Below are 26,248 nucleotides of genomic sequence, written 5' to 3'. Positions count from 1 at the left end.
AATAAATAATTGAAATGGGTATATATTTGTTTTTTGTTAAGTTGCCTAATAATTATGCACAGTAATAGTCACCTGCACACACAGATATCCCCCTAAAATAGCTCAAACTAAAAACAAACTAAAAACTACTTCCAAAAACATTCAGCTTTGATATTAATGAGTTTTTTGGGTTCATTGAGAACATGGTTGTTGTTCAATAATAAAATTATTCCTCAAAAATACAACTTGCCTAATAATTCTGCACTCCCTGTAATTCTGAATTTAGAACCAATAATAACCAGTCAGGTAGAGGAACTGACGGACGTGCTTCATTGTGGTTGGGGTATTGAATTCCTTAACCGCCTTTACTTTATCTGGATTGGGTTTGACACCTAATGAAGTGATGTGGTGCATGAGGAAGGTGAATTCATCGAGGCAGAATTGGCACTTTTTGAGCTTCAAGGACAAGCCAGCAGCCTGGAGTCTGTCCAGCACTTCCTCAAGATCCACAAAGTGCTGTTCAAAGGTAGGTGAGGCGATGACAATGTCATCCAGGTAGACAGTGCATGTTTTGTAAATAAGACCAGAGACCTGAGTTCACAAGTCTCTGAAAAGTTGCATGTGCATTGCAGAGCCCAAAGGGTAGCACCTGAAACTGGAAGAAACCGCAGTGAGAGATGAAGGCAGTTTTAGGCTTAGAGTCCTCCGCCAAAGCAACCTACCCATAGCCTCGTGCAAAGTCCAATGTTGAGACAAACTTTCCCCTTGCCAGAAAGTCCAATGACTCATCTACACGAGGCAATGGATAAGAATCTTTTCAGGTCACTTGGCTGTCCTCAAAAGGTCACACAAAACCTTGCTTCTGCGGCCGCTCTGTTGACAATGACTAAAGGTGCGGCCTAAGGGCTTGTGGAAGGTTCTATAACGTTGTCCCTTAACATTTGTTGCACCTGTTCTTCATCACATTTTTCTTAGTGGGCGATGTGTGATAGGGTGGGAGATTCACAGGTTTTGCATCGCCAGTCTCTACAACATGTTCAGTGAGAGCAGTATGAAGAAGACAACCGTCAAAAATAGAGCTAAATTTGCTGAGTAACACATTCTTGTAGTTGTAGAAGCTTGATTCAGACAGTTTGGCTATTAAGTCTGAGTGAATCATTTCCAATGACATTACCTACAAATCAGCGACCAATATAGCCACCTTTCTTTGCAAGGACACTCAAAAGCCTGCCATCCATGGATTCTGTCAGTGTTTTGATCTGTTCACCATCAACATTGCGTGCAGCAGCAACCACAGCCTCCCAGACACTGTTCAGAGAGGTGTACTGTTTTCCCTCCTTGTAAATCTCACATTTGATGATGGACCACAGGTTCTCAATGGGGTTCAGATCAGGTGAACAAGGAGGCCATGTCATTAGTTTTTCTTCTTTTATACCCTTTCTTGCAGCCACGCTGTGGAGTACTTGGACGCGTGTGATGGAGCATTGTCCTGCATGAAAATCCTGTTTTTCTTGAAGGATGCAGACTTCTTCCTGTACCACTGCTTGAAGAAGGTGTCTTCCAGAAACTGGCAGTAGGACTGGGAGTTGAGCTTGACTCCATCCTCAACCCGAAAAGGCCCCACAAGCTCATCTTTGATGATACCAGCCCAAACCAGTACTCCACCTCCACCTTGCTGGCGTCTGAGTGGGACTGGAGCTCTCTGCCCTTTACCAATCCAGCCACAGGCCCATCCATCTGGCCCATCAAGACTCACTCTCATTTCATCAGTCCATAAAACCTTAGAAAAGCCAGTCTTGAGATATTTCTTGGCCCAGTCTTTACGTTTCAGCTTGTGTGTCTTGTTCAGTGGTGGTCGTCTTTCAGCCTTTCTTACCTTGGCCATGTCTCTGAGTATTGCACACCTTGTGCTTTTGGGCACTCCAGTGATGTTGCAGCTCTGAAATATGGCCAAACTGGTGGCAAGTGGCATCTTGGCAGCTGCACGCTTGACTTTTCTCAGTTCATGGGCAGTTATTTTGCGCCTTGGTTTTTCCACATGCTTCTTGCGACCCTGTTGACTATTTTGAATGAAACGCTTGATTGTTCGATGATCACGCTTCAGAAGCTTTGCAATTTTGAGACTGCTGCATCCCTCTGCAAGATATCTCACTATTTTTGACTTTTCTGAGCCTGTCAAGTCCTTCTTTTGACCCATTTTGCCAAAGGAAAGGACGTTGCCTAATAATTATGCACACCTGATATAGGGTGTTGATGTCATTAGACCACACCCCTTCTCATTACAGAGATGCACATCACCTAATATGCTTAATTGGTAGTAGGCTTTCGAGCCTATACAGCTTGGAGTAAGACAACATGCATGAAGAGGATGATGTGGACAAAATACTCATTTGCCTAATAATTCTGCACTCCCTGTATGCTGAAACTGCTGCACTGAGCTGCGGCTGCACAGTGGCTGATGTCTTTCGTGGTGGTAACCCCCGAACCCGTTGTTGGACACTGGAGGTGGGTTGGGAATCGAGTACAGGTTTGTGTAGATAACTGGTTTCCAGTAGTTCAATTCCTTGGAGGAACAATGCAGTTTTAGTCCCAGTTGTCCCAGTCACGGAGCACTGGACCAGCTCTTTATCCTCTCGTGGATGCTTGAGGGAGCATGGGAGTTTGCCCTACCAGTCTACAGGTGTTTTGTGGAGAAGATATTCAACCGTTTCACTCGGTAGTATTCTGTGGGAGGTGGTTCAGGAGTATGGGGTGTCTGGCTTGTTGATGAAAGCCATTTGATCCTTATACAACCAAGAGCTTATGTATAGATGGCAATAAGTCAGGTTCATTCCTGGAGATCTCAGATGTTGTTCCTGTGATCTGCTAGACCCCCTCACCCAGCTTGGGGTCACTGCACCACGTGCACTGATTACCACTGGGACCACTGTTGCCTTCACCCTCCAGATCTTCTTGAGTTCTTCTCTGAGCCCTTGCTATTTCTTGAGCTTGTCATGTTCCTTCAGCCCGATGTTGCTATCACTTGGTATGGATACATCTAACACTATGGTCGCCTTCCTCTGCTTGTCCACCACTACTATGTCTGGTTGGTTAGCCATCACCAGTTGGTCTGTTTGTATCTGGAAGTCCCAAGGGATCTTAGCTTAGTCATTCTCAACCACTCTAGGTGGCGTGTTCCATTTTTCAGAACTTCCAGGCCATACTCGGCACACATGTTCATGTTTACTGTGCCGGCCACTTGGTTATGGCATTCCATGTATCTCTGCCTCTGTGGATCTTGTGCTGAGAGCTTGGTCGTGTGCTGTCATGATTAGTGCCTTTGTGCTGTCTTTCAGTCCAGCTTTGTTCACCCACTGGTAGGATTTCTGGATGTCAGCCACTCCCTCTTTCTGCCAGTGGTACATACCACATACCACTAACCTCCTAACTGTTAATGACTGTGGCTTTTATGATAGATTTCTTCCTACTTAATGGGTAAACAAATGACTGCGAGAGAGCTGAAGCAGTGTGAGCATTTTTCATCTCCTGCCATTCTCCACTGCAACCACTGAACATCCATGGTATGGACATTGAGGCTGTGGACAGCTACAGGTACCTTGGTGTTCATCTGAACAATAGACTGGACTGGACTCATAACTCAGACGCCCTCTACAGGAAAGGGCAGAGCAGGCTGTACCTGCTGCGGAGACTCAGGTCGTTTGGAGTGGAGGGCCCACTCCTGAAGAAATTCTATGACTCTGTTGTGGCTTCTGCTATCTTTTATGGCGTGGTCTGCTGGGGCGGCAGCATCTCTGCTGGGGACAGGAAAAGACTGAACAGGGTGATCCGAAGGGCCAGCTCTGTTCTAGGATGCCCTCTGGACCCAGTGGAGGTGGTGAGTGACAGGAGAACGGCGGCTAAGCTGTCATCCCTGTTGGACAACGTCTCCCACCCCATGCAGCAGACTGTGACAGCACTGAGCAGCTCCTTCAGTGGGAGACTGCGGCACCCACGGTGTGGGACGGAGAGATTTCGCAGGTCTTTCCTCCCCACTGCTGTCAGACTCCATAATAAAGACTTTAACTGATCAAGCACACACATCCATACATGTGCAATAACACTAAGTGCAATAATCCTTTCTGTCATCGTTGTATTTTTACTCAGTTGTATATAGTATTTGTATTTGTATTCTATTTTTATCTTATTGTATATTTATTTTATTTTATTCTACTGTATATAGTATTTTATTTTATTCTATTCTGTACAGTTGTGTACTGTATTTATTCTTATTGTATTCTAATTTTTGCCTCATAACTTTTGCACTGTCCACTTCCTGCTGTGACAAAACAAATTTCCCACGTGTGGGACTAATAAAGGTTATCTTATCTTATCTTAAGGCTGTTTACATCACTCAGTTCCTATTCCCAGAAGACTTTAAGAAAGCATCTCAAAATACTTTGCTATCAACAGACACTATTTGCATAACTCAGTTAGGTCTTGAGTATTGTTTTGTTGGGGGTTTTTTCTCTCACTTCAATTTCCTCTCATTGCTCTCAGTTTTTGTTTTTAATATCAAAGACTTGCTGGATGACAGTCTTGTCATTGGTTCTACTCTATGAATAGAATTGGGCAAAATGTCCCTTGAAGCTCTTATTGTGGTTGCTTGTCTCTGTCATCACTTTACAGAACATTGTCGAGTTATTGGGATGTAAAGACATGCAGTGTCATTTTGCTGTTTTTGCACTTTTTCTGTTCATACATAGCAATGAGAAAAAGCTGTTCAAATGTGCCTGGCTACCCAGCTCTGAGAAATATTTAGAATTTCTGCACAGGGTAGTGCCATATCTGTTTGATATTCCCTTCTTTAATCTGTTGTTTGCTCGCTGGTGTCTGAGCTTCTTTTCTGTGCCTCTTTGCTGACTTTAACAACGCCGATTTAGGATAGCCGCACGTTTTGAGTGCTTCCTTTACATGTGTGTGTTCCTTCTTTTTCCTTCAGGCTTAGAGGGAACATGTTCTGCCCGGTGGTGTAGGGTCCTGATTACTCCAAGTTTGTGTTCCAGAGGGTGATGGGAGTCAAAGAGGAGGTACTGGTCCGTGTGTGTGGGCTTCCGGTAAACTTCGATGTTGAGGTTGCCATTCTCTTCAATGTGCACAGCGCAGTCCAGGAAAGGCAAACAGTCGTCCTTTGTGTCTTCCCTGGTGAACTTGATGTTCTTATCCACAGCGTTAATGTGCGCAGTGAAGGATTCCACTTCTTGTGTCTTGATTTTGACCCAGGTGTCGTCCACATATCTGTACCAGTGGCTGGGTACTCTTCCTTTGAAAAAGCCAAGAACCTTCCTTTCCACTTCCTCCATGTAAAGGTTGGCTACAATAGGTGACACGGGGGAGCCCATGGCACAGCCATGTTTTTGTCTGTAGAAGCCTTCGTTGTATTTGAAGTATGTTGTGGTGAGGCAGAGGTCTAACAGTGTGCAGATCTGATCGGGTGTGAAGTTGGTCCTGTCCTCCAAGGAGCTGTCTTCTTGTAGTTGTTTTCTGACAGTCTCCACGGCCTCCGTGGTGGGTATGCAAGTGAAGAGAGAGACTACATCAAAGGACACCATGGTTTCATCTGGATCCAGGGTAAGTTTCTGGACCTTGTCGGTGAAGTTGGTGGAGTTCTTGATGTGGTGTGGGGTGTTCCCCACGAGAGGAGCAAGGATGGTAGCAAGGTGTTTAGCAATGTTATAAGTGGCTGAGTTTATGCTGCTGACTATGGGTCTGAGTGGGACAGCTTCCTTGTGGATCTTAGGAAGTCCATAGATGCAGGGTATGGCATCCCCTGGGTAAAGGCGGTGATATGTGAGGCGGTCAATGATTTTGTCCTTTTCAAAGTCTTGAAGGCAAGCTATAACTGAGTGTGGAGTGGAGGATGCCATCCTGTACCTCCTACACAGAGCCCACTCACACCTGGATGGGGGAAAAGGCACGGTCAGGATCCTGTTTCTTGACTTTTCCAGTGCCTTTAATACCATCCGGCCCTGTATGCTTCAGGAAAAACTGAACAGGATGGAGGTGGACCCCTGCCTGGTGGCTTGGATCTCCGACTACCTCACCGACAGACCACAGTACGTCAGGCTGAAGGACATCACGTCTGACACTGTGGTCAGCAGCACAGGAGCACCACAGGGAACTGTGCTGTCCCCTCTTCTCTTCACCCTGTACACCTCTGACTTCTGCTACAACTCTGAATTATGCCACATTCAGAAGTTTGCAGATGACACGGCCATCATGGGGTGTCAGGAAGAGGAGTACAGAAGTCTGGTGAGGAACTTTGTCGCATGGAGTCACACAAACCACCTGCAACTCAACACCTCAAAGACTAAGGAACTGGTTGTGGACTTCGGGAGGTCCAGAGAAGGTCCACTGCCGGTTCAGATAGAGGGGGAGGAGGTGGTCAACAAGTACAAGTACCTCGGGCTGTGGGTGGACAATAAACTGGACTGGTCATGCAACACAGAGCACCTGTATAAAAAAGCCCAAAGCCGACTGTACTTCCTCAGGAGGCTGAGGTCTTTTAACATCTGCAGGAAGCTCCTGAGGATGTTTTACCAGTCGGTGGTTGCTGGAGTACTTTTCTATGCTGTGGTGTGCTGGGGGAGCAGCACAGCAAAGAAGGACTCATCCAGGCTGGAGAAACTGATCAGGAAGGCTAGCTCTGTGGTCGGCATGAAGCTGGACACTCTGGTGACAGTGGCAGAGAAAAGGACATTAAAGAAACTGATGGACATTATGAACAATGCTGGGCATCCTCTGCACACGGCCATTAACAACCAGAAGAGTCTGTTCAGTGACAGGTTGCTTCTCCCCAAGACAAGAACTAACAGACTTAAAAACTCCTTTGTCCCACACGCCATCAGACTGTTTAACTCCTCTCTGGAGGGGAGAGGGAGGGGAGACAGGAGGACAAAGGAGGGGGGAACAACTAAGCTGTAGTGCCTCTGCACCTCACTGTACAATACCTTTTGTGCAATACTTTTTGTAAATAGTCAACAGTGCAATAGACTCAATACTTGAAATGTGCAATTCACTTGTATTTTTATTTTTTATTCCTATTTATTCTATTTATCCCCTTCGTATATTTTATTTATATTTGTCTCTGTATTTATATATGTGTGTGTGTGTGTGTGTGTGTGTATATATATATATATATATAACAATTCTGTAACTGTAACTTCGGTCGTTGCTGTGCTTTTTTTGGAAGTCGAATTTCCCAGAGGAACCCACCCGAGGGATTAATAAAGTTCTATCTTATCTTATCTTATCTTATCTTATCTTATCTTATCTTTCTTTTTGTAGCTGCTTGTGGGGTCTCGCTTTAAGGCTTCGTAGGTATTGTTGTCACTGAGGAGAGTAGTGATCTTTGTGTGGTAATCTGTAGTGTTTAGGACCACGGTGCATCTTCCCTTATCAGCTGGTAAAACAGTGATGTTGTGGTCTTTGCTCAGGGAAGCGACGGCCTTCTTTTCTTGTAATGTGAGGTTGGACGGAGGGACTTTGGCACTGGAGAGGGTGGCTGAGACTTTCATCCTGATTTGCTCTGCTTCTGACGGTGATAATTTATTAATGCGTATGGCAGATTCTGTGGCTGTGATGAGGTCCACTATGGGCAACTGTTGCGGGGAAATGGCAAAATTGAGTCCTTTGGCTAAAACCCTCTACACCCTGTCTACACTTATTTGTTTAGACTTGCACACAGTTATAATAATAATAATAATAATAATAATTGTAATAATAATAATAATAATAAATTTTATTTAAAAGCGCCTTTCAAAACACCCAAGGACACTTTACAGAACAAAAAGTTCTTTGTGCGTTATTCCATCTTTTACTTTTTCTACAGGAATATCAGCGTTCTTTCTTAAAATGATGAGCCCTCAATAGACTGTGGCTTAGGGCTATTACAGAATCGAGTTGTGATAAATATTTCATAACTATGTAGGCTAAGATCAAGACTTGGGAACATATTTATGCATGTACCACAGATGTTCCTTTACACTGTCCCAGCTTACAGCTTATGTCCCACTACACTGAATATGAATAAAAAGTTGGCCATCTGATGGACTGGTAAACTGACCAGGCTTTATCTTGCTTCTTGGTCAAAGCCAGCTGCGATAGGCTCCAGCAAGTTCAGCTGGATAAGTGGTTAAAAAATTATTTACCATTTACTTTATTTCAGTGAGAATTAAAACATCACTACAAAAACAAGCTGTCAATGTAACTACACGTGACAATATAAAGAAGACATATTTATCGCAAGTAGGGCTGCCACGATTTTTCGACTAGTCACGATTACGTCGACTATCAAAATCGTCGACGAGTCGTTTGAAGCTTTGTAAGATCACAAAAGACGCAGGAATAATAGCAGGATTTAAGAGTGTAATAACGGACTGAAACAGAAGATGGCAGCACTGCATGTACAAGGATGCCAGCTGCCGTTAAACCCCGAAGAAGAAGAAGAAGCAGCTGTGTCCCAGAATTCATAGCGCGGCCCAGCTTAGTTTCCAACAATGGCGGTAGCTAGTTAGTTTTAATATTACTCTTATTATTCTTTCTGGGTCACAAAATAAACGTTTAACATATTTTCAGGCGAGAATGTAGCTGTGTAAACCTCAAATATCGGCTCAGTTTATCAGGACACCACATATTTTCAAAAGCGCTCCGACGTTTTCGGAGACGTCTGTTACCCACTAGCTCGATAGCTAGCCGGGGGCTAGGTCACTAGAGCCGTGAGAACACCGGACTCCCGGCAAATTGTTTTCAAACCCACCGCCGTCTTTCGCGACTCAGGTTAAATATATATGAGTCACTTAGATAAATTAAAAATGTTGTTGTTTGGCTTTTTTTTTTTTTAGTATTTTATTTGTTCCTGAGTAAATCGGTTTGTCTGAGATTAAAGTTCTAGTTTTTACACAGCTGAATAAACGTCAAGCAGACAGCTGATTATCAGAAGTGTGAGATGCTGGAGAATTTACTCCGGTGTCCTGTTATATTTTAGATAGCAAGGAGTTTATTAAACTCCACCGAAACAATCTGCAGATTTCATTAAAATTGAATAAACTATCATCTTGTCTTTATTTTTAGTTAGCACCTTAAAAGCTTAAAGCTGTAAGCTAATGATAGTTATATAAGAGCAGATGCTGCTGGTGCAATAAGCTGTAGTTTTACGTCCAATGGATGATGATCTGATTAGTCGACTAATCGCATAAATAATCGGTGACTAGTCGACTATCAAAATAATCGTTTGTGGCAGCCCTAATCACAAGTGCTCTAAATTAGACAATTTGTGTCAATAAATAAAATACATTCAACCTAGAGCTGGCTGTCTTTTTAAAAGAGGTATTAACTCCACCTCAGTGGCCATAAATATGCAGTATCTTAAATTGTGGCATATGTGCATATGCACAAGTATAACTTAAATATTCCTTATTTTCCTTCTTGTTTCAGGTTTGAATTCTTTCAAAATAGTTTATTCTGAAATCACCTGAACTGAAAATGGTTACACAAGCACTTCTCTGAACTTATACTTAAAACAGCTTACACTCCAGCATTTTCATATACCTTCAGGTTGTAATTACTGACTTGATCAAGCTTTATGCAGATCTATTGTAATTTTCCTGAATAGCTGTCATTAAAACATGGCACTAAACTGATTGTCAAGCCTGTAGCTGAGTCACCTGCGGGTCCTATCCTGCTCTTTTAGTTCTTTAAAGAGATGTCTTGTCTGTTGCCACCATGAAAATCAGCCACAGACTAGGGTTGAAGTATTTAAATAAATGTAAATGAAATTGAAATATATTGAGATGAGCAGTACTGCTGCCTGCCAGACAAATACAAATGATTGCTTTGTGCTTCATGTGGAGATTTCTTTCATTCCTGTGCTCTCAAAGGGGATCTGCTTTGGTATACACCTGCAGAAAGCGTAGCTGTTTTTTTCATATTGCCTTCTGACAGTTTTGCTCGCTGTTGATATTTCACAGTTCTTACATACAGACCTTCTGAAAACTGATGAAGCTTTAGGACAAACAGCAGAATCTGCTCCTTTGGTTAGGTTGCAGCCTCTGTGACCTGGCACAGGATAAGGGGAAGAAAATGGATGGATTGATGGATGTTATGCATACTATATACTAGAGATGGCACGATACCACTTTTTTATGTCCGATACTGATACCGATATCATAAATTTGGATATCTGCCGATACCGATATGAATCCGATATAGTGTTTTTTAATCAACAAAACTGTTTTTTAAATATCTTGCTGCATTTTGTATAAGTTCATACTCAATTTTAAAACAACAACTACACTAAAGCTATTCTGTTATACCTGTATACAAAAAAAATATTTCACAGTTCAGCAATACTGATCAATCTAATAAACTTAAACCTACACCATCCTCCCTATTCTGGTATTTTAAAGAGTACTTAGCGTAAATATTAAGCAACCTAACTAATAGGGTTCCAACTCCCAGCAACAACAAAAATAAATAAATAAAAAATAGGGAACCACCCCTCACGCTCCACCTCATGATGCTTAATCGACGTAATCAACCTTAATTTGATGCAGTGTGAAAAAAAATGCACAGAAATCAATTATTTTTCAATATATTAAAATATTAAATAGATTCAACATCTTTCTTCAACAAAATTGCAGACTGCACAGATGGTACCTTCCCAAAGGAAAAAGTACTATAGCTTACTAGGGTATATATATTAGACTTAATAGTCACTATATACAGTAATTGACTTCTATACATTTTGCATCAAATTAAAACTTTGGGTGTCAGATAATTATTTATTAAAAGCTAGACATTTTAAATGAGAATAAGAAAGAAAAGTATGTCTTTGTGCCCCCTTTTCCCTGTTCATGCCCTATCGGCCCCCCTGGCTAAACTTTGCTAGATCCGCCCCTGCACAGTTACAGCCGTCAGCTACGTAGAAAGAGATCCTCGAGTAGAAAGTAATATTAAATACATTCTAACAACAGCTGATCAAGCTTAAACGTGCTGCTGTTGTTCAGCTGCTGGTTTCCTCTTTCTGGTGCAAAGTGGGCCAAAAGCAAACTAGAGAGACGGACTCGTGACAGAAAAGCCGATCAGCTGATCGTTAAGCAGTTTCATGATTGAAGTAGCAGCGAGAAGAGGCAGTCGCTTGTTAAGCTTGACGCAGGAATGCTTTACAAACATTCAGAGATGGACTTACACACTTGCTTTACTTCTCTCGGGATAACTTTGTCGGAGATGAAATGCCGGGTTGCTAGCGAAGCTCCAAATGCTATCCAGACCACCGACAGGTCCCGCATGCCACAGCCGCTCTATCACGTGATGCATACTGCTCCGACGTGCTAACGTTCTGAGGTGAGTTACGGCGTGTTGCAAGTTTTGTGAGGTGCTTTCGTGATATTTAATGGATCGGATTACATTTTTTATTTTTCTCCGATATCCGATCCAGTAATTTAGGTCAGTATCGGACCGATACCGATACGTAATATCGGATCAGTCCATCTCTACTATATACTGTAACAATTGTAAACATTGAGGTCAGTTTGTACATAAATTACAGCTCAAGTTTTAAATTAATTCATGTTCGTGGCTCTTATGATGTCAGTGAGAGGGGATGTCCTTAAATGTGGTCATCTCAGGTGTAGAGTTCTCGTTGTGGGTACATAAATTATGCTTACCTACTGCTTGAACATTCTGTTTGTGAGGGCCAGCCAATTAGAAGAAAGTTGACCTCCTACAATTTCTGCTCCCTCACTCTCCCAAAGACGTCTCAAAGAGTGACACTTACTAAACCCAAAGTAATAAGAACAGTTACTGTACCAGCTGCTGTTACTATTTCCAGTGGAGGCTGTGAGGTCATTTTTTCCCTCACATTTCATTTGTTGTGTAATTAACCAGGACAAAAATGTTAGCAGCATCATTTCACAATCATTTTTCATGCTTCCGATCTGTTTTCACCTTACCGTAAGACTTTGCATCTAAGGGCCAATGTGTTTGCACTTGATTTCCTGTCACTTTCTTCAGAAGCTCTGTGGTTATTTTAAGCAAGAAAACTGCAAAGGCTAATTCCCATGAAGATCTTCTTCTGCCAAATGTGCAGGTATACAATCGTCTATTTGACTGATGTACTGTAATAAATGCACAGAGCAATGTGAAGCCTAAATTCTGAACAGCCTTTAATGAATTTCAGCTATGGAAGTGGTAGCATTAACAAACAGATGCCCCCCCAAATTCCCCTCATTGTGCTTTTTCTTCTCAGCATCAACCAAGGGATGGTTAGCAGAATAATAGCAAGCAGTTGCAGTCTGGTGAGGTTTGCATTTAAAACTTTATGACAGCAGTTGAGTTTGGGAAAAGATGAAAGGAAAGATGAGAGTTTTGGTTCTTCTTCAATCTTACTACAGAGCTCCGAGTTCCCAGAGGAATAGAGCGGATGATGGAAAATGAGAATGTTATAGTCTTCCTTCTCTTTGCCTTTTGCTTGGGTGGCGAGCTGTGCATGATTGTGACGTGTCTCCACATTGCTAATCACTTTGAAGCTCCTGGACATGATTATTTATGAGGGACAATCCAATAGTGGATACACTTTTACACTGTCATTGTGTTTGCAGATTTAAAGTGGCGGACTGCTAGATTAAATTTAAAAGTCAAATGCCTTTATGCAGTGTATAGCAACATAAAAGTAAATAAATGACTATTTGTAAACTACCAGTCAAAAGTTTGGACACACCTTCTCATTCAATGTTTTTCTTTATTTGTACTACTTTGCACATTGCATACACATACTGAAGACATCAGATATATGAAGCAAGATATAAGGAATTATGTAGTAAAGAAAAAATTAATAAATAACTAAATATGTTTGTATATTTTAGATTCCTCAAATTAGCCACCCTTTCCTTTGTTGACAGCACTGGAAACCCTTGGCCTTCTCTCAATGAGCTTTATGATGTAGTCACCTGAAATGGTTTTTCCCAGCAACAAAGCTGCGCCCTAAGCTTAACTCTCTGTTTCTGAGTCCTCACTTGGGTCCTTCAACCTGCCTGCCACACAGCACTCGCCATGACATGGACAAAGAGGACCGGATTGGTTATAATGTAAGTACAGTAACACAGAGTTATAAAGATACTTGAAAAACAGGTCATTTTTAAACTTTACATATAACCCCTTTGTAAACCCTGTTCACCGAAGTCTATTTACCAACATAGATAAAGATATCACACACAAAAAACACAAGGAAACGTTGAAAATCATTTTTTGGCACAACACCAACCTCTATAATGAATGCAAAGGTCTGATGCCCCGCCCCTCAAGCGTTCTCAGCATCTCTGGGAACTCCTTCAAGACTGTTGGAAAACCATTAGTGATGGGAATTCCGGCTCTTTCGGCTCCCGGCTCTTCAGGTTGTTTTGTTGCTTTAATTAATAAATTTTCAACAACAATATAAAATTATGCACAAAATGAATTACTAATGTTAAAAAAACATGCTTTTTATTTATATATGTTTATATATAAATATGCTTTTATTTATTCACTCCACATAATATGTAAAAAATAAATTATAAAATACAAAAAACAACTATATATATACAATTCAACTTTTAACTAGTAAAATTTTCAGTTTTTTCCTTTTAAACAAATTTAAAGTGAAACAACACAAAACACTGCAAACCACAACACGATAAAATATAAATTAAAATATGCAAAACAAAAAGAAGATGCACATTCTCTGTCATATGGGCCTGGGATGATTTTTTGGAAGAGTGTGGAATTACTACCACCCCTCTGCTCAGCGCAAACACAAGTTAGAGAGAGAGGGTGAGAGAAAGAAAACAAACAAAACACTTCCTTTGTTCACTTCAAAGAGCCGGCTCCGACTGACACATCATTAAAAACCATTTCAGGTGACGACCTCATGAAGCTCAGAGAGAGGATGCCAAGAGTGTGCAAAGCAGTAATCAAAGCAAAGGCTTATTTTTCACATTTTTTGTTTACTACATATTTTCCATATGTGTTCATTCATAGTTTTGATGCCTTCAGTAAGAATCTACAATGTAAATAGTCATGAAAATAAAGAAAAACTATTAAAAGAGAAGGTGTCCAAAGTTTTGACTGGTAGTGTATTTACAGGTTCTGAGGCTGTTTACCTGCACTGCAGTCTTCTTGAACTTTTAATGAAAAAGCATGTTGCAAGTTGTGTGACTGACAGGTGGTTTGGTGTTTTTTCTCTGCCTTTGTTAAATTGTAGGTGCATTGTGTCTGTTTAGAATGCACTGTTTGTGTCTTCTTGACCCCACAGTAAACTACAGCAAGTCATGGGCCCAAGGCAAATCAAGCGTCTTGATTATCTCTCCAATAAGCATCGTATCTTCACAAATGGTGTCTTTCATTTCCCTAATGGACTCTCTAAAGAGCTTAAGTGGATAGAGCTTGTGGTGAGTGTAGCCTAAAGCACAGAAAGGCAGCTACTGTGAGAAGAAAGCTCTGTGGTAAAGATGCTGGATCTGAAATGCAGTTAATGGCTTGGAAGGCAAGCTCATTTAGTTGCATCTGCAGCGTCCATGCTTTATGATGATTACACCATCATTCCTGCCTTTACTGCAGGCCTCTAAGCTATACACAGCAGCCCGTGTGAGAGAAGACGTCCACATTGGTTCAGAAACATTCAATTATAACTGTGAGAATTCCATTTAACTAGTCATTTGTTCTGTGATGGCTCAGAATAATATTTTACCTCCTAGATTACCTCCTTTTTGAAGTCATTGAAACTGTGTTGATTTTTTTATTTGAATAAAGATTATTTACTAATATAGATACACTGTATCCATATTTTAAAATACAAATTAATCACCACTGCTATAATGGTTTGTCTTTGTGTGCTTTATGGTTGCAGAGCACAAATCACTACACTAGTTTTATCCATGAGGAAGCAAAACAACAAAAAGCAAATCAATGGCTCGTGAAAATATAGCAGCTATCAGACTGAAAACTTCTGCTGAAATAAATCATTTTAAATAATCATAATTCATCAGCAAACATTAAAACTAACCTTTGTTTGGCCTGTTGAAAAAAAGCAAACAGTCATATTGCAGCCACAGAAATTCTTTTGTCCATGAAACCATAAAGCTGCACTTTCTTTTTGCCTTATAGTCTGATTTGTCATAACTTCTCCGTTTTGTGGTAAGCTTTTCTTTGGCTGTCACTTCTTCACCCTGACCTGTCTTATTTGGCTCAGCAGAACTGAAATGCTTTTACACATGCACTCACATAAGCTCAGCGATTCTCTGCGCGATCAACCTCTCACATGTTTAAGCTGCGGGAGATTTCACTTGTCATGTTTGCATAGTAAGCTGACGATTGATAAGACGATGTCAGAGGAATTGGTGCACAAATTATCGTCACTCACCAATCAGTGCTGTCGCTCTCTATACACAGTTCGCGCGATTGCAGAGTGAAAGCAAAAAACAAGCGCAAATTCAAACGCGATTTCAATATGTCACATATTGACAGTGGCTCACCGATGCCAATGACATAATTACCCAGCTACATTTCCGAAAGAATGCAAAAGCATTGACATATATTTTTCCTTCCTACAATAGCCCGACGGGCAGGGCAGAGATAGATTTTGGTAGCCCGACTGGAAAAATCGCTAGCCCCAGGACGTCGGGCTAGCGATATTGCGAGCCCTGTATCTGATTGAGGAATCACTCATCTTTGGAAAAGAGAGTTTATTACAGAGAAATGGCTCTTTCCAAAATAAAAGCTACACTGTAAAAAAATATTCCGTAGAAAAACAGAAAATGTCCTGGTAATTTTCTGCCAGTACATTTTCTGTTTTTTTACGGAGGTTTGACGGACCTTTCTGTAAATGATAAAACGGAAAATTCTGTAGATTTACAGTATACTTTCTGTACTATTTACGGACATTTCCTTCAGCTATAAAACAGAAAATTCCGTTTATTCACAGTATATTTTCTGTATCATTAACTGATATTTTCCGTTAATAGAAAAATTGAAATTTCTGTTTATATTACTATTTCCAAGCACTTCTTTTCACTGTAACTCATTAAATATAGTTCTTTATATCCTTAAACGTACATTTCTATGCAATTACAACCTAGTACACCATGTACTCAAAAATTCATAAATTAAAACTTAAATTAATTTGTGCTTCGTACACAACAACATTGGTACAATTAATGTTAAATATTCTTTTATTCTCCTTAACTCAAACACTATACTAAAATATAATGACAGCATCCATCTTGTCATAAAACTACTAAACAGCTGATACATGAACAAAATAACTCACAAGCTTTCAAATTTGAGCATTTTTATTTCCTTGAAATCAGGTTGCCCTCATGTAATGTGTTTATTTACATTCATTCAAGTGGCTACCAAGTGTTTTCTTCAAACAGGACACCTGACAAACAAAAAATGTCATATTTAACGACATGTTCACATTTAATAATATCCAGAGTACCTTTGAGTTAGAATCACTGCCTTGTGGTAGTTTTGCCTCAGCCAAATGGTTAAGGTGTGGTTTACATCCATCTCTGTCCACTTATGATACAGTATACACATGTAGTCAGTTATAGCCAAACACCTTTGATTACTGAATTACATTACATTACATTCACTTCATTAATGAAGTGAATGTAATTCACATTTGTGTGAACATTTGTCTGAGATTAACTCTTTGGGCTCTTTACCTTACAATATAACATACTTGAGTCAAAATTTGTTGACTGTTTAAGTGGTGCCACATGAATACAACTGAACAGATCTAAAGAAGATGTTCCTGAACTTTGGGTTTATTCGAACAGGACTGATGGATAACCACAGGACTTTTCCCCATATGATAACTACAACACATAATAAATTAAGACAGATTACTGTCCCAAACTTAAAGATAAAAGTGTATTTACGGGACTTGTTTTGTCAGTGAGGAGCAAAGTATAATTAGAAGTGCTTGTTCTGATGAAAAGTTAAACTGTAAACAGCAGCATAGTGAATAAGGATCTGTGTCCACGAATCCTCAGCAGTGACAACACTTAAACATCATAGTTCAAAATCCTTAATGCACACCTTTTTCTCCACGGTGTTCAAATTCTCTAAGCTGGTTAAGTAGAGGAAAAAGTCTGACATATTTCATGACCATTAAATGTTAGACAAGGCTCTGAAAACGAGGTTACAGTTACAAACAAAAACCTCTGCTAGTGCGCACAGACCCTAAATCACAACAAATAAGACAATAGTAAGACAAATTACTACAAAGTCTTGTTACCGCTCTTCATATAACAGTGTGACAAAGTCCTGAATGCAGCCTGCATGTTAGTACATCAAGGTCCATCTGAGCTTTAAGTAAAATACACTCAGCTTTTCCTTGGATTTTAAGAGTTGCTCAGTTCATACAGGAACTGCAGCAGTCGGAGTTAACGTGTCGCTGTGTTGCTCCTCCGTGTCAGCCATTGAGACTAGTCGCAATTTATTCTGAGGCAAAAAAGAGAAACAACAAGACATTTTTAAAAAGTTTGTATTTTTATAATTTTTTTTTACCTAGAGCATAAACAACATAAACAAAAAAAGGATTAGGGCTGTGCGATATGACGATATATATCAGATTACGATATAAAAATGTCTATCGTTTCATATTATACACTATTCTTTGTTTTGTGGTGTTGCAAAATAAACTGTTTACGGCAATATTTTTTTCATGGTTTTGATGGTCACTGTAGTTGCTATATTATTTCTTAAAGTTCTCTCCTTCTCTTATACTTAAAATAACCACACTATGGACGGACAAGTGACTGTTTTTACGCGTACTTTCGTTACCAACAATGAGGATAAAACCATCGTGTGGCTCCGCCGTACGCTTGTTTATTTTCCACATAAACCTTTCACAATAAAGCTCAAGTTTCTGTTGAGACTTTTCAAACTAAACTGAAATGATATACATTATTCTCAAACATAAAATTTCAGAATATGCATCAAACAAATGACCTCAAATAAAAACATCAAGTAACTATAAATGGCGCTTACAGTCACCACGCAGATGAAGGCACAGAGAATACCAGCATGGCCAGCAAGGATGAGGCAGAACCAGAAGGACCAGTCAAAAGAAATCGAGGACCTTATTGTTAAATGAGGGGCTACCTCTGTAGCATGGACATGGTTTGGTTATGAAAAGTCTGACACGCCCCAGAAAACTGTACTATGCAAATTATGCCACAAACTGGTCCCCACCACCACTCGAACACGACAAACCTCTTTAACCACCTACACAAGAATCACATGAAAGAGTTTCGAGAGAGTTTACGAATGAAAAGCAAAAAAGAGTCGTCAGGTGCTCAAAATAATCCTTAGACTCAAACGTTAGAACAGGCTTTTCCTTGCAGCACGCCGTCTAATAAATACTCAGAAAGAAAATGGCGGCCATTTAAACTCATGTCTAAAAATGTATAGTTTCATGCATCGGTCAAAACACTCGACTCCAGGTACACGACGGCCAACTGAAAACATTTCACATAAGTCGAGTTGCCCGAGAATCACAGAATTTACAGAAAATGCACTATTTTGTGATATATATCGTTATCAGGAGAGATACGTCTTATATTGGGATATGAGATTTTGGTCATATCACGCAGCCCTACAAAGGATTATAATTCACGTAGAGTTGCATACACATAACACCATTCTGTTGCAACAAAAGCAGTTTATAATTAAAGTAACATACATACCTTGAAAAACTAAATCAACCACAACATTAAACTCACCTTGTGTTTGTAGAGAAGGTGATCAGGGTTTTTCTTCATTTCCTGAGACCAGCTGCTCTGGATCATCACCAGCTTGTATCTTCATCTTTTTTTTCACTCGGGGAAGTCTTTCCTTTTCTTGGCCATTGCTCTGCACTGGAAAACCAAAGTGTGTGATCAAAGGTGAAATAAGGGATATTTTTCCACTGCAGGACTTAAAGTGCTTCAAGTAGTGATAGCTGTTGATCCATTTCTCAAATAATCTGTAAGGATCTGGATTTTTAAGAAAGATACAAATATCTCTGCTTATATTTGGCTAAAAGCTTGATATAGACAAGGCATATAGAGCCCCTGCACACCAGCACTGCGCTTACATTATAGTTCAACCTTTGGAATACAAGCGCGCTGATCCACACAGGTATGCACACGGGTGTTCACTGCTCGTAGACCCAAATTACACCTTTCTTGGCTGCTACTTCGAAGCACATCTGTCCTGCGTGCTGCACAACAACATTGAATATTTAGTATTTACTGCTGTTTACACTTAGCTAGATTAATGCGATGGTGTTGTGTTTAGTATGTTGCTTTGTTTTTTTTCTGCTTGTTTTCTATTCTTCTCTCAACAGGTGATCCAGGAGATTTTTTTCCCCTTTCTCACTGTCCCTCTCCCCTTCTGTTTTTCCTTTCCTTCCTCTTTCTTTCTCCCTTTCCTATCCCTCACTCATGTCTGTCCCGTCTGTAACATCTGAAAATAAAATATAATAAATAATAAAAACAAAGATCGACCAAATGGACCAATACGGCAATGCCACGATGATCCATTTGGCAAAGTAAATCCATTGGGTATCCTTGTTGGTCTTCAGACAACAATTCTGATGGCTAAAGAACCAAATGGGACAGGCAAAAAAAAAAAAAAAACAAAAAAAAAAAAACCATTATAGTTCAATCAAGAAATAGTTATTATTGATTTATTATTGAATTTTTTTAGTAATAATTTTTAGTATTTAATCACATTAGCACAGTGGGGTGACAAAAATATTCCACATACAAGAAATGCTGCTCAGCATTTCATAAATTACATTTTCAACAAATGTTGGAGTAAAAACACAGTTACAGGGAAAATGTGTCTGTCTGTAAATATTAACTAAACATTTCTATGTGCTACAAAATAGACATACTGTAATTGTAAATGTGCTGAGGTGAAACTATACTTTCAATAATTTTACCACTACAGTCTGTTAACCACCGAAATAATCTATGCTGGTCAGCTAGCTAAAAGTCTTTACTTTAGCAGCCCAAATCAGAGGCTAACATTAGCATTTGCTAGCGTCAGCCAGGAAGGTCTGAGGCTTAAACTAGGGTTAGTGTAACTTTGCCTGAAACCCTTTAAAGTGTACAGTAGAGCCAACTGTAAAACACAGGTATTGATACAGTACTTATTAGAGTCCTAGAATAATTTCTAGGACCATGAAGTTCTCACTTTCCCAGTTATCCACATCGCTGACTTTCGCTAATTAGCTAGTTAGCAGTCACAGCTGTGTAATACCCAGAGAGACACAGACAGCTAACTATAATATTTATGAAAACTGGTTCAGCCACTGAAGGGCAAAACTGGTGGTATCACAGTAAAAATTATTTTAACATTAACTAAAATAAAGCTTAAGTCATGTTAAACCTAAATAACAATTATTTTAAAAAATGAGTCAGCAAAATATTCCTGACTTGTCTGGAGACAGCCGAAACCAGTTAACAAATAAATTAACAATTCTTTCTAAATAAAAACACGGAGTCTTTTGAAAAACATTATTTTAATAAAACGAAACATGAGTTTTAATACTTACCACAGAAATTTGAAGGCAGTTTTTCCAACTTCAGAATCCAAAATCCAGATGAAGCCTGAAAGAAGCCTAATGGCTGCTCTTGCGCTTACTTTTCCCTCCTTTTCAGGTTCTTTTTCCAACAATGCATTGCAGTAGTTGAGAAATACAGAAAAATACCTGTAAATGACTAATACGGAAAATTCCTTCACGTTTATACAGTAGATTGTACTGTATTTTTACGGATTTTTTTTACAGTGTATACTATACGCTTCTTCTGGGCTATATTCTCAGCAGCATATTAAACATATCAGGTCCCCATAAGGAGGATCATGTGCTAACGGCTGTCTAAATGACTCGGGTAAAGTTTGTAGCATGCATGCTTGTTGTTTTTGTCTGCTTCCACTTGTCTTTGCACTAGGATGTCGTCGGCGTAAGTGTGCAGTCATATTCGTTGTGTTCCCACCAGTGATTTCAGGTTAATCTCGTTGAAATGACCTTAACGCCACAACACGGCAAATCTCCGTTAACGAGGTACCCCTGATCGCCCCGTGCATGGGGCTAGACACGGCCAACACGTTAACGAGCTAACTGCGCTAACACACTAGCTCCCACCCATGTAATTGAGCATTGCGTGGCACATCCAACATACTGTTGTACTTTAGTCCATGACGCGCTTACCTTCAGGGTCATACACTCTGTGAATCTGCATTCGACTACTCCGCCTAGGCTGCACTGTCGAGCGCAGATCCACCAAGCGTTCAACACAGACAGCATCGTCAGAAGAAAAAGTTGATAAAATGAATTAAAAATTTTGTATTGTTCGATACATATGCGTACTGAACCGAAAGCACTGTATCGAACGGTTCAATATCGATACGAGTATCGTTGCACCCCTAATGAATAAATATATATATAATGATGCAGTATCTAGATAGATAGATAGATAGATAGATAGATAGATAGATAGATAGATAGATAGATAGATAAAGATGTGATGCTGAGTATGTGTACAGTAACAGCAGAGTGTAGTAACTCTCTACAGGGTGGGCCATTTATATGGATACACCGTAATAAAATGGGAATGGTTGGTGATATTAAAGTCCTGTTTGTTGCACATTAGCATATGTGAGGGGCAAACTCCTCAAGATGGGTGGTGACCATGGTGGCCATTTAGAAGTCGGCCATCTTGGATACAACTTTTGGTTTTTTCAATAGGAAGAGGGCCATGTGACACATCAAACTTATTGGTAATGTCACAAGAAAAACAATGGTGTGCTTGGTTTCAATGTAACTTTATTCTTTCATGAATTATTTACAATTCTCTCTTTGTTCACAGCCATTGACATGTCGAAGAGGTTAACATGTGAGGAGTAGAGATGGACCGATCCGATATTACGTATCGGTCCGATACTGACCTAAATTACTGGATCGGATATCGGAGAAAAATAAAAAATGTAATACGATCCATTAAATATCACGAAAGCACCTCACAAAACTTGCAACACGCCGTAACTCGCCTCAGAACGTTAGCACGTCGGAGCAGTATGCATCACGTGATAGAGCGGCTGTGGCATGCAGGACCTGTCGGTGGTCTGGATAGCATTTGGAGCTTCGCTAGCAACCCGGCATTTCATCTCCGACAAAGTTATCCCCGAGAGAAGTAAAGCAAGTGTGTAAGTCCATCTCTGAATGTTTGTAAAGCATTCCTGCGTTAAGCTTAACAAGCGATATATGGAGCGACTGCCTCTTCTTGCTACTACTTCAATCATGAAACTGCTTAACGATCAGCTGATCGGCTTTTCTGTCGCGAGTCCGTGTCTCTAGTTTGCTTTTGGCCCACTTTGCACCAGAAAGAGGAAACCAGCTGCTGAACAACAGCAGCACGTTTAAGCTTGATCAGCTGTTGTTAGAATGTATTTAATATTACTTTCTACTCCAGGATCTTTTTCTACGTAGCTGACGCTGGTAACTGTACAGGGGCGGATCTAGAAAAGTTTAGGCAGGGGGGCCGATAGGGCATTAACAGGGAAAAGGGGCACAAAGACATACTTTTCTTTCTTATTCTCATTTAAAATGTCTAGCTTTTAATAAATAATTATCTGACACCCAAAGTTTTAATTTGATGTAAAATGAATAGAAGTCAATTACTGTATATAGTGACTATTAAGTCTAATATATATACCCTAGTAAGCTATAGTACTTTTTCCTTTGGGAAGGTACCATCTGTGCAGTCTACAATTTTGTTGAAGAAAGATGTTGAATCTATTTAATATTTCTTGAAAAATAATTGATTTCTGTGCATTTTTTTTCACACTGCATCAAATTAAGGTTGATTACGTCGATTAAGCATCATGAGGTGGAGCGTGAGGGGTGGTTCCCTATTTTTTATTTATTTATTTTTGTTGTTGCTGGGAGTTGGAACCCTATTAGTTAGGTTGCTTAATATTTATGCTAAGTACTCTTTAAAATACCAGAATAGGGAGGATGGTGTAGGTTTAAGTTTATTAGATTGATCAGTATTGCTGAACTATGAAAATTTTTTTTTGCATACAGGTATAACAGAATAGCTTTAGTGTAGTTGTTGTTTTAAACTTGAGTATGAACTTATACAAAATGCAGCAAGATATTTAAAAAACAGTTTTGTTGATTAAAAAACACTATCGGATTCATATCGGTATCGGCAGATATCCAAATTTATGATATCGGTATCGGACATAAAAAAGTGGTATCGTGCCATCTCTAGTGAGGAGCGGATCGAAATTGTGTTGATATCTGGTGAACGCAGTAACCGGGTCATTGCAGCAGATTTCAATGCAAGACACCCTACGAGACCACCCATCTCCCATGCTACAGTTAGCAAACTGCTTGCTAAGTTTCGTGAAACTGGTTCAGTGTTGGATTTGCCAAAATGTGGACGCAAGAAAGCTGTGACTAATGAAGAAACATCAGTGGCTGTCCTAGCTTCATTCAGCAAGAGCCCACAGCGTAGCACTGGCTGCATGTCACTGGAGAGTGGCGTTAGTCAAACATCCCTTCGGCAGATATTAGCTACTCACAAATGGCACCCTTACAAACTCCAGCTACTGCAGCATCTCAACGAGGATGACCCAGATCGGCCACAGAATTTGCAGAATGGGCAAAACAAAAACTGGAACAGGACCCTCAGTTCACGCAGAAGATTTTGTTCAGTGATGAGGCAAACTTTTATGTGAATGGTGAAGTTAACAAACAAAACCACCGCTATTGGTCTGACACTAACCCACATTGGATGGATCCCTCCAAGACTGTTGGAACAACAAAAGTGATGGTTTGGTGTGGTATATGGGGAACAACGATAGTGGGTCCATTCTTCATCAATGGAAACCTCAAGGCCACTGGATATTTGAAATTGCTACATGATGATGTGTTTCTCTCTTTATGCACTGAAGCTGGCACGTTCCCTGAGTTTTTCCAGCAAGATGGTGCACCACCACATTATGGGTGCCAGGTCCGAGCATTCCTAGATGAACAGTTTCCTGGAAAGTGGATTGGTCGTCGTGGGCCAGTTGAATGGCCCCCAAGGTCTCCCGATCTGACCCTCTTAGACTTTTATCTTTGGGGTCATCTGAAGGCAATTGTCTATGGTGTGAAGATATGAGATGTGCAGCACCTGAAACTACAGATACTGGATGCCTGTGCTGCCATTTCTCCTGCGGTGTTGCTATCAGTGTGTGAAGAGTGGGAGAAGAGGGTTGCACTGACAATCCAACACAATGGGCAGCACATTGAACACATTTTATAAGTGGTCAGAAACTTGTAAATAACTCATGAAAGAATAAAGTTACGTTGAAACCAAGCACACCATTGTTTTTCTTGTGACATTACCAATAAGTTTGATGTGTCACATGGCCCTCTTCCTATTGAAAAAACCAAAAGTTGTATCCAAGATGGCCGACTTCTACATGGCCACCATGGTCAACACCCATTTTGAGGAGTTTGCCCCCTCACATATACTAATGTGCCACAAACAGGACTTTAATATCACCAACCATTCCCATTTTATTACGGTGTATTCATATAAATGGCCCACCCTGTAGAATAACCTAGAATGGGTATATAGCACAGATACTGGTCATGATTTATGAGTGTGATGGCAGTGGGGGAACAAACTGTCTCTAGTTGTTGTGGTATGGGAGGTTTTCTAGTACCTGCCAGGTGGAGGGGAGGAGTTTAAAATCGGATGCTAAGCATCTCTGATGACTTTCGCTCCCCACTGGTTCTTGAGCAGTAAGATTTAGCCACTTGAAGCAGACAGCTGGCCTCTGACATGATTTTGCGAGATCCTTGGCTACAATCAGTTCCTGCCAGTGATGAAGTATAGTGTTTCAACCAGTGAAAGTAATCCAAAAGAAGTTAATTCATTAACAGCATATGCATTTTAAATTTGCTGAGGTCTTTTGTAATTATCATAGAATATTATTGTTAAAAATTTAATATATATTTGTTTAAGGCAAATATGTATTAAGTCTAAAGTATAAGTATACCTAAGTATAAAAATAAAATCAAAGGTGACAGCCACCCCAAATACTCTGTGTCTCATTTTGAACCTGGGCCAATAGACTCTTTTAAGTTAGATCTTTTTATAGTAAAAACGTAGATGGGAGAAAAATTTTACAGCTCATCAGAAGTTTTAGTTATTGGTTCTAGAAGCTGTCAGCACATGTATATTTACTAGCAATGAATACCTCCAAATCCAATATTTAGGTGTCATCTTTGACATGATTCTTAGTTTTGAGCTGCAAATCAGAAGTGCAACCTTTTGTTTTGGTTATTTACTGTACCAGGAGTTACAGAAATCCCTGGATTGCAGTTTGTCTCATAAGGCTGTAATAAAATATTTAGTTAAGGGTACACTCAATTTTTTCTAGGCCATTTTCACAATTTTCACTTTAAAAAGCATTGCCTGATTATATCTTTTAAGCTTATATTACTTCAACAAAAAGCTCTCAGATTTACTTTGCTGAATGAAAAACACGAGCTTTTGTCATAATATTGCAGAGCTAACCGACTTTCTTATCTCAGTGCTTTCTGACTTTCCAACCATATCTGCAGCATAGTAATTCCTTAACAGAGCTGCTCAGATGTGCTGGTGTGCCCACTCAGACCAGTTGAGCGTTTTCGGGATCTTCGGCCAGATGAGCTAGCAGATTTGTTCTCCACCGCTCAGAGAGTCGCCAACTTGGTGGAGAAACACTTCAATGCCACCTCAATCACCATCGCCATTCAGGTAAACCACACACTCGGTAATATTTTTTAACAGTCACTGTCACAGTCGGGGAGAAACTGACTTTGTGGAGTGACCTGGTGGACCCAGGTGCAGACAAGCAAAAACCCAACTTGATCTTAACAAAGGGCGAGCTGGACGTGAACATAGAAACCTAACATGGGAAACCTGAAACATGAAGACTTGAAGAAGCATCATTTCATAGACCTGGAATCATGGCATGACAAAGTAGGATGGACAGATGAGAAATGAATGAAAACTGACAGACTAAATACACACAGGAGGTGAATGATCACAAGGACTCCACAGGGGACAGGAATGCCACAGGCATCATAACAGGACGCAGACATGAAAACATCATAAACTCAAAATGCTGGGTGATATGACCCAGAACCATGACGGTACTT

The 26,248-nt window shown here is 40.1% G+C and overlaps 1 protein-coding gene and 1 long non-coding RNA gene across 3 annotated transcripts in view; one reads left to right on the top strand and one right to left on the bottom strand.

Annotated features, from left to right (window-relative positions):
• The window catches only part of fhit (fragile histidine triad diadenosine triphosphatase), a 163,109-nt gene that overhangs the window by 119,951 nt on the left and 16,910 nt on the right, over positions 1-26,248 (top strand). For both annotated transcript variants that reach the window (XM_086291101.1, XM_086291102.1), the window contains one exon: positions 25,699-25,844. In XM_086291101.1, coding sequence (XP_086147227.1) covers positions 25,699-25,844 — 146 coding nt within the window. The remainder of the gene's footprint in view (positions 1-25,698; positions 25,845-26,248) is intronic.
• LOC147329766 (uncharacterized) lies at positions 16,380-20,686 on the bottom strand. Its single transcript, XR_015129010.1, has 3 exons — positions 20,600-20,686; positions 18,780-18,914; positions 16,380-17,496 (listed from the first exon to the last, which is right to left on the bottom strand). It is a non-coding gene; the product is annotated as an uncharacterized LOC147329766 (long non-coding RNA).

Source organism: Aulonocara sp. 'chitande type north' Nkhata Bay, linkage group LG5 (assembly GCF_057382095.1).
Source record: "Aulonocara sp. 'chitande type north' Nkhata Bay isolate Kocher_YH1m ecotype deep benthic linkage group LG5, A_spYH_male_GT1.1, whole genome shotgun sequence".
Classification (NCBI taxonomy): domain Eukaryota; kingdom Metazoa; phylum Chordata; class Actinopteri; order Cichliformes; family Cichlidae; genus Aulonocara; species Aulonocara sp. 'chitande type north' Nkhata Bay.
This window is presented reverse-complemented; position numbering and strand designations above follow the sequence as displayed.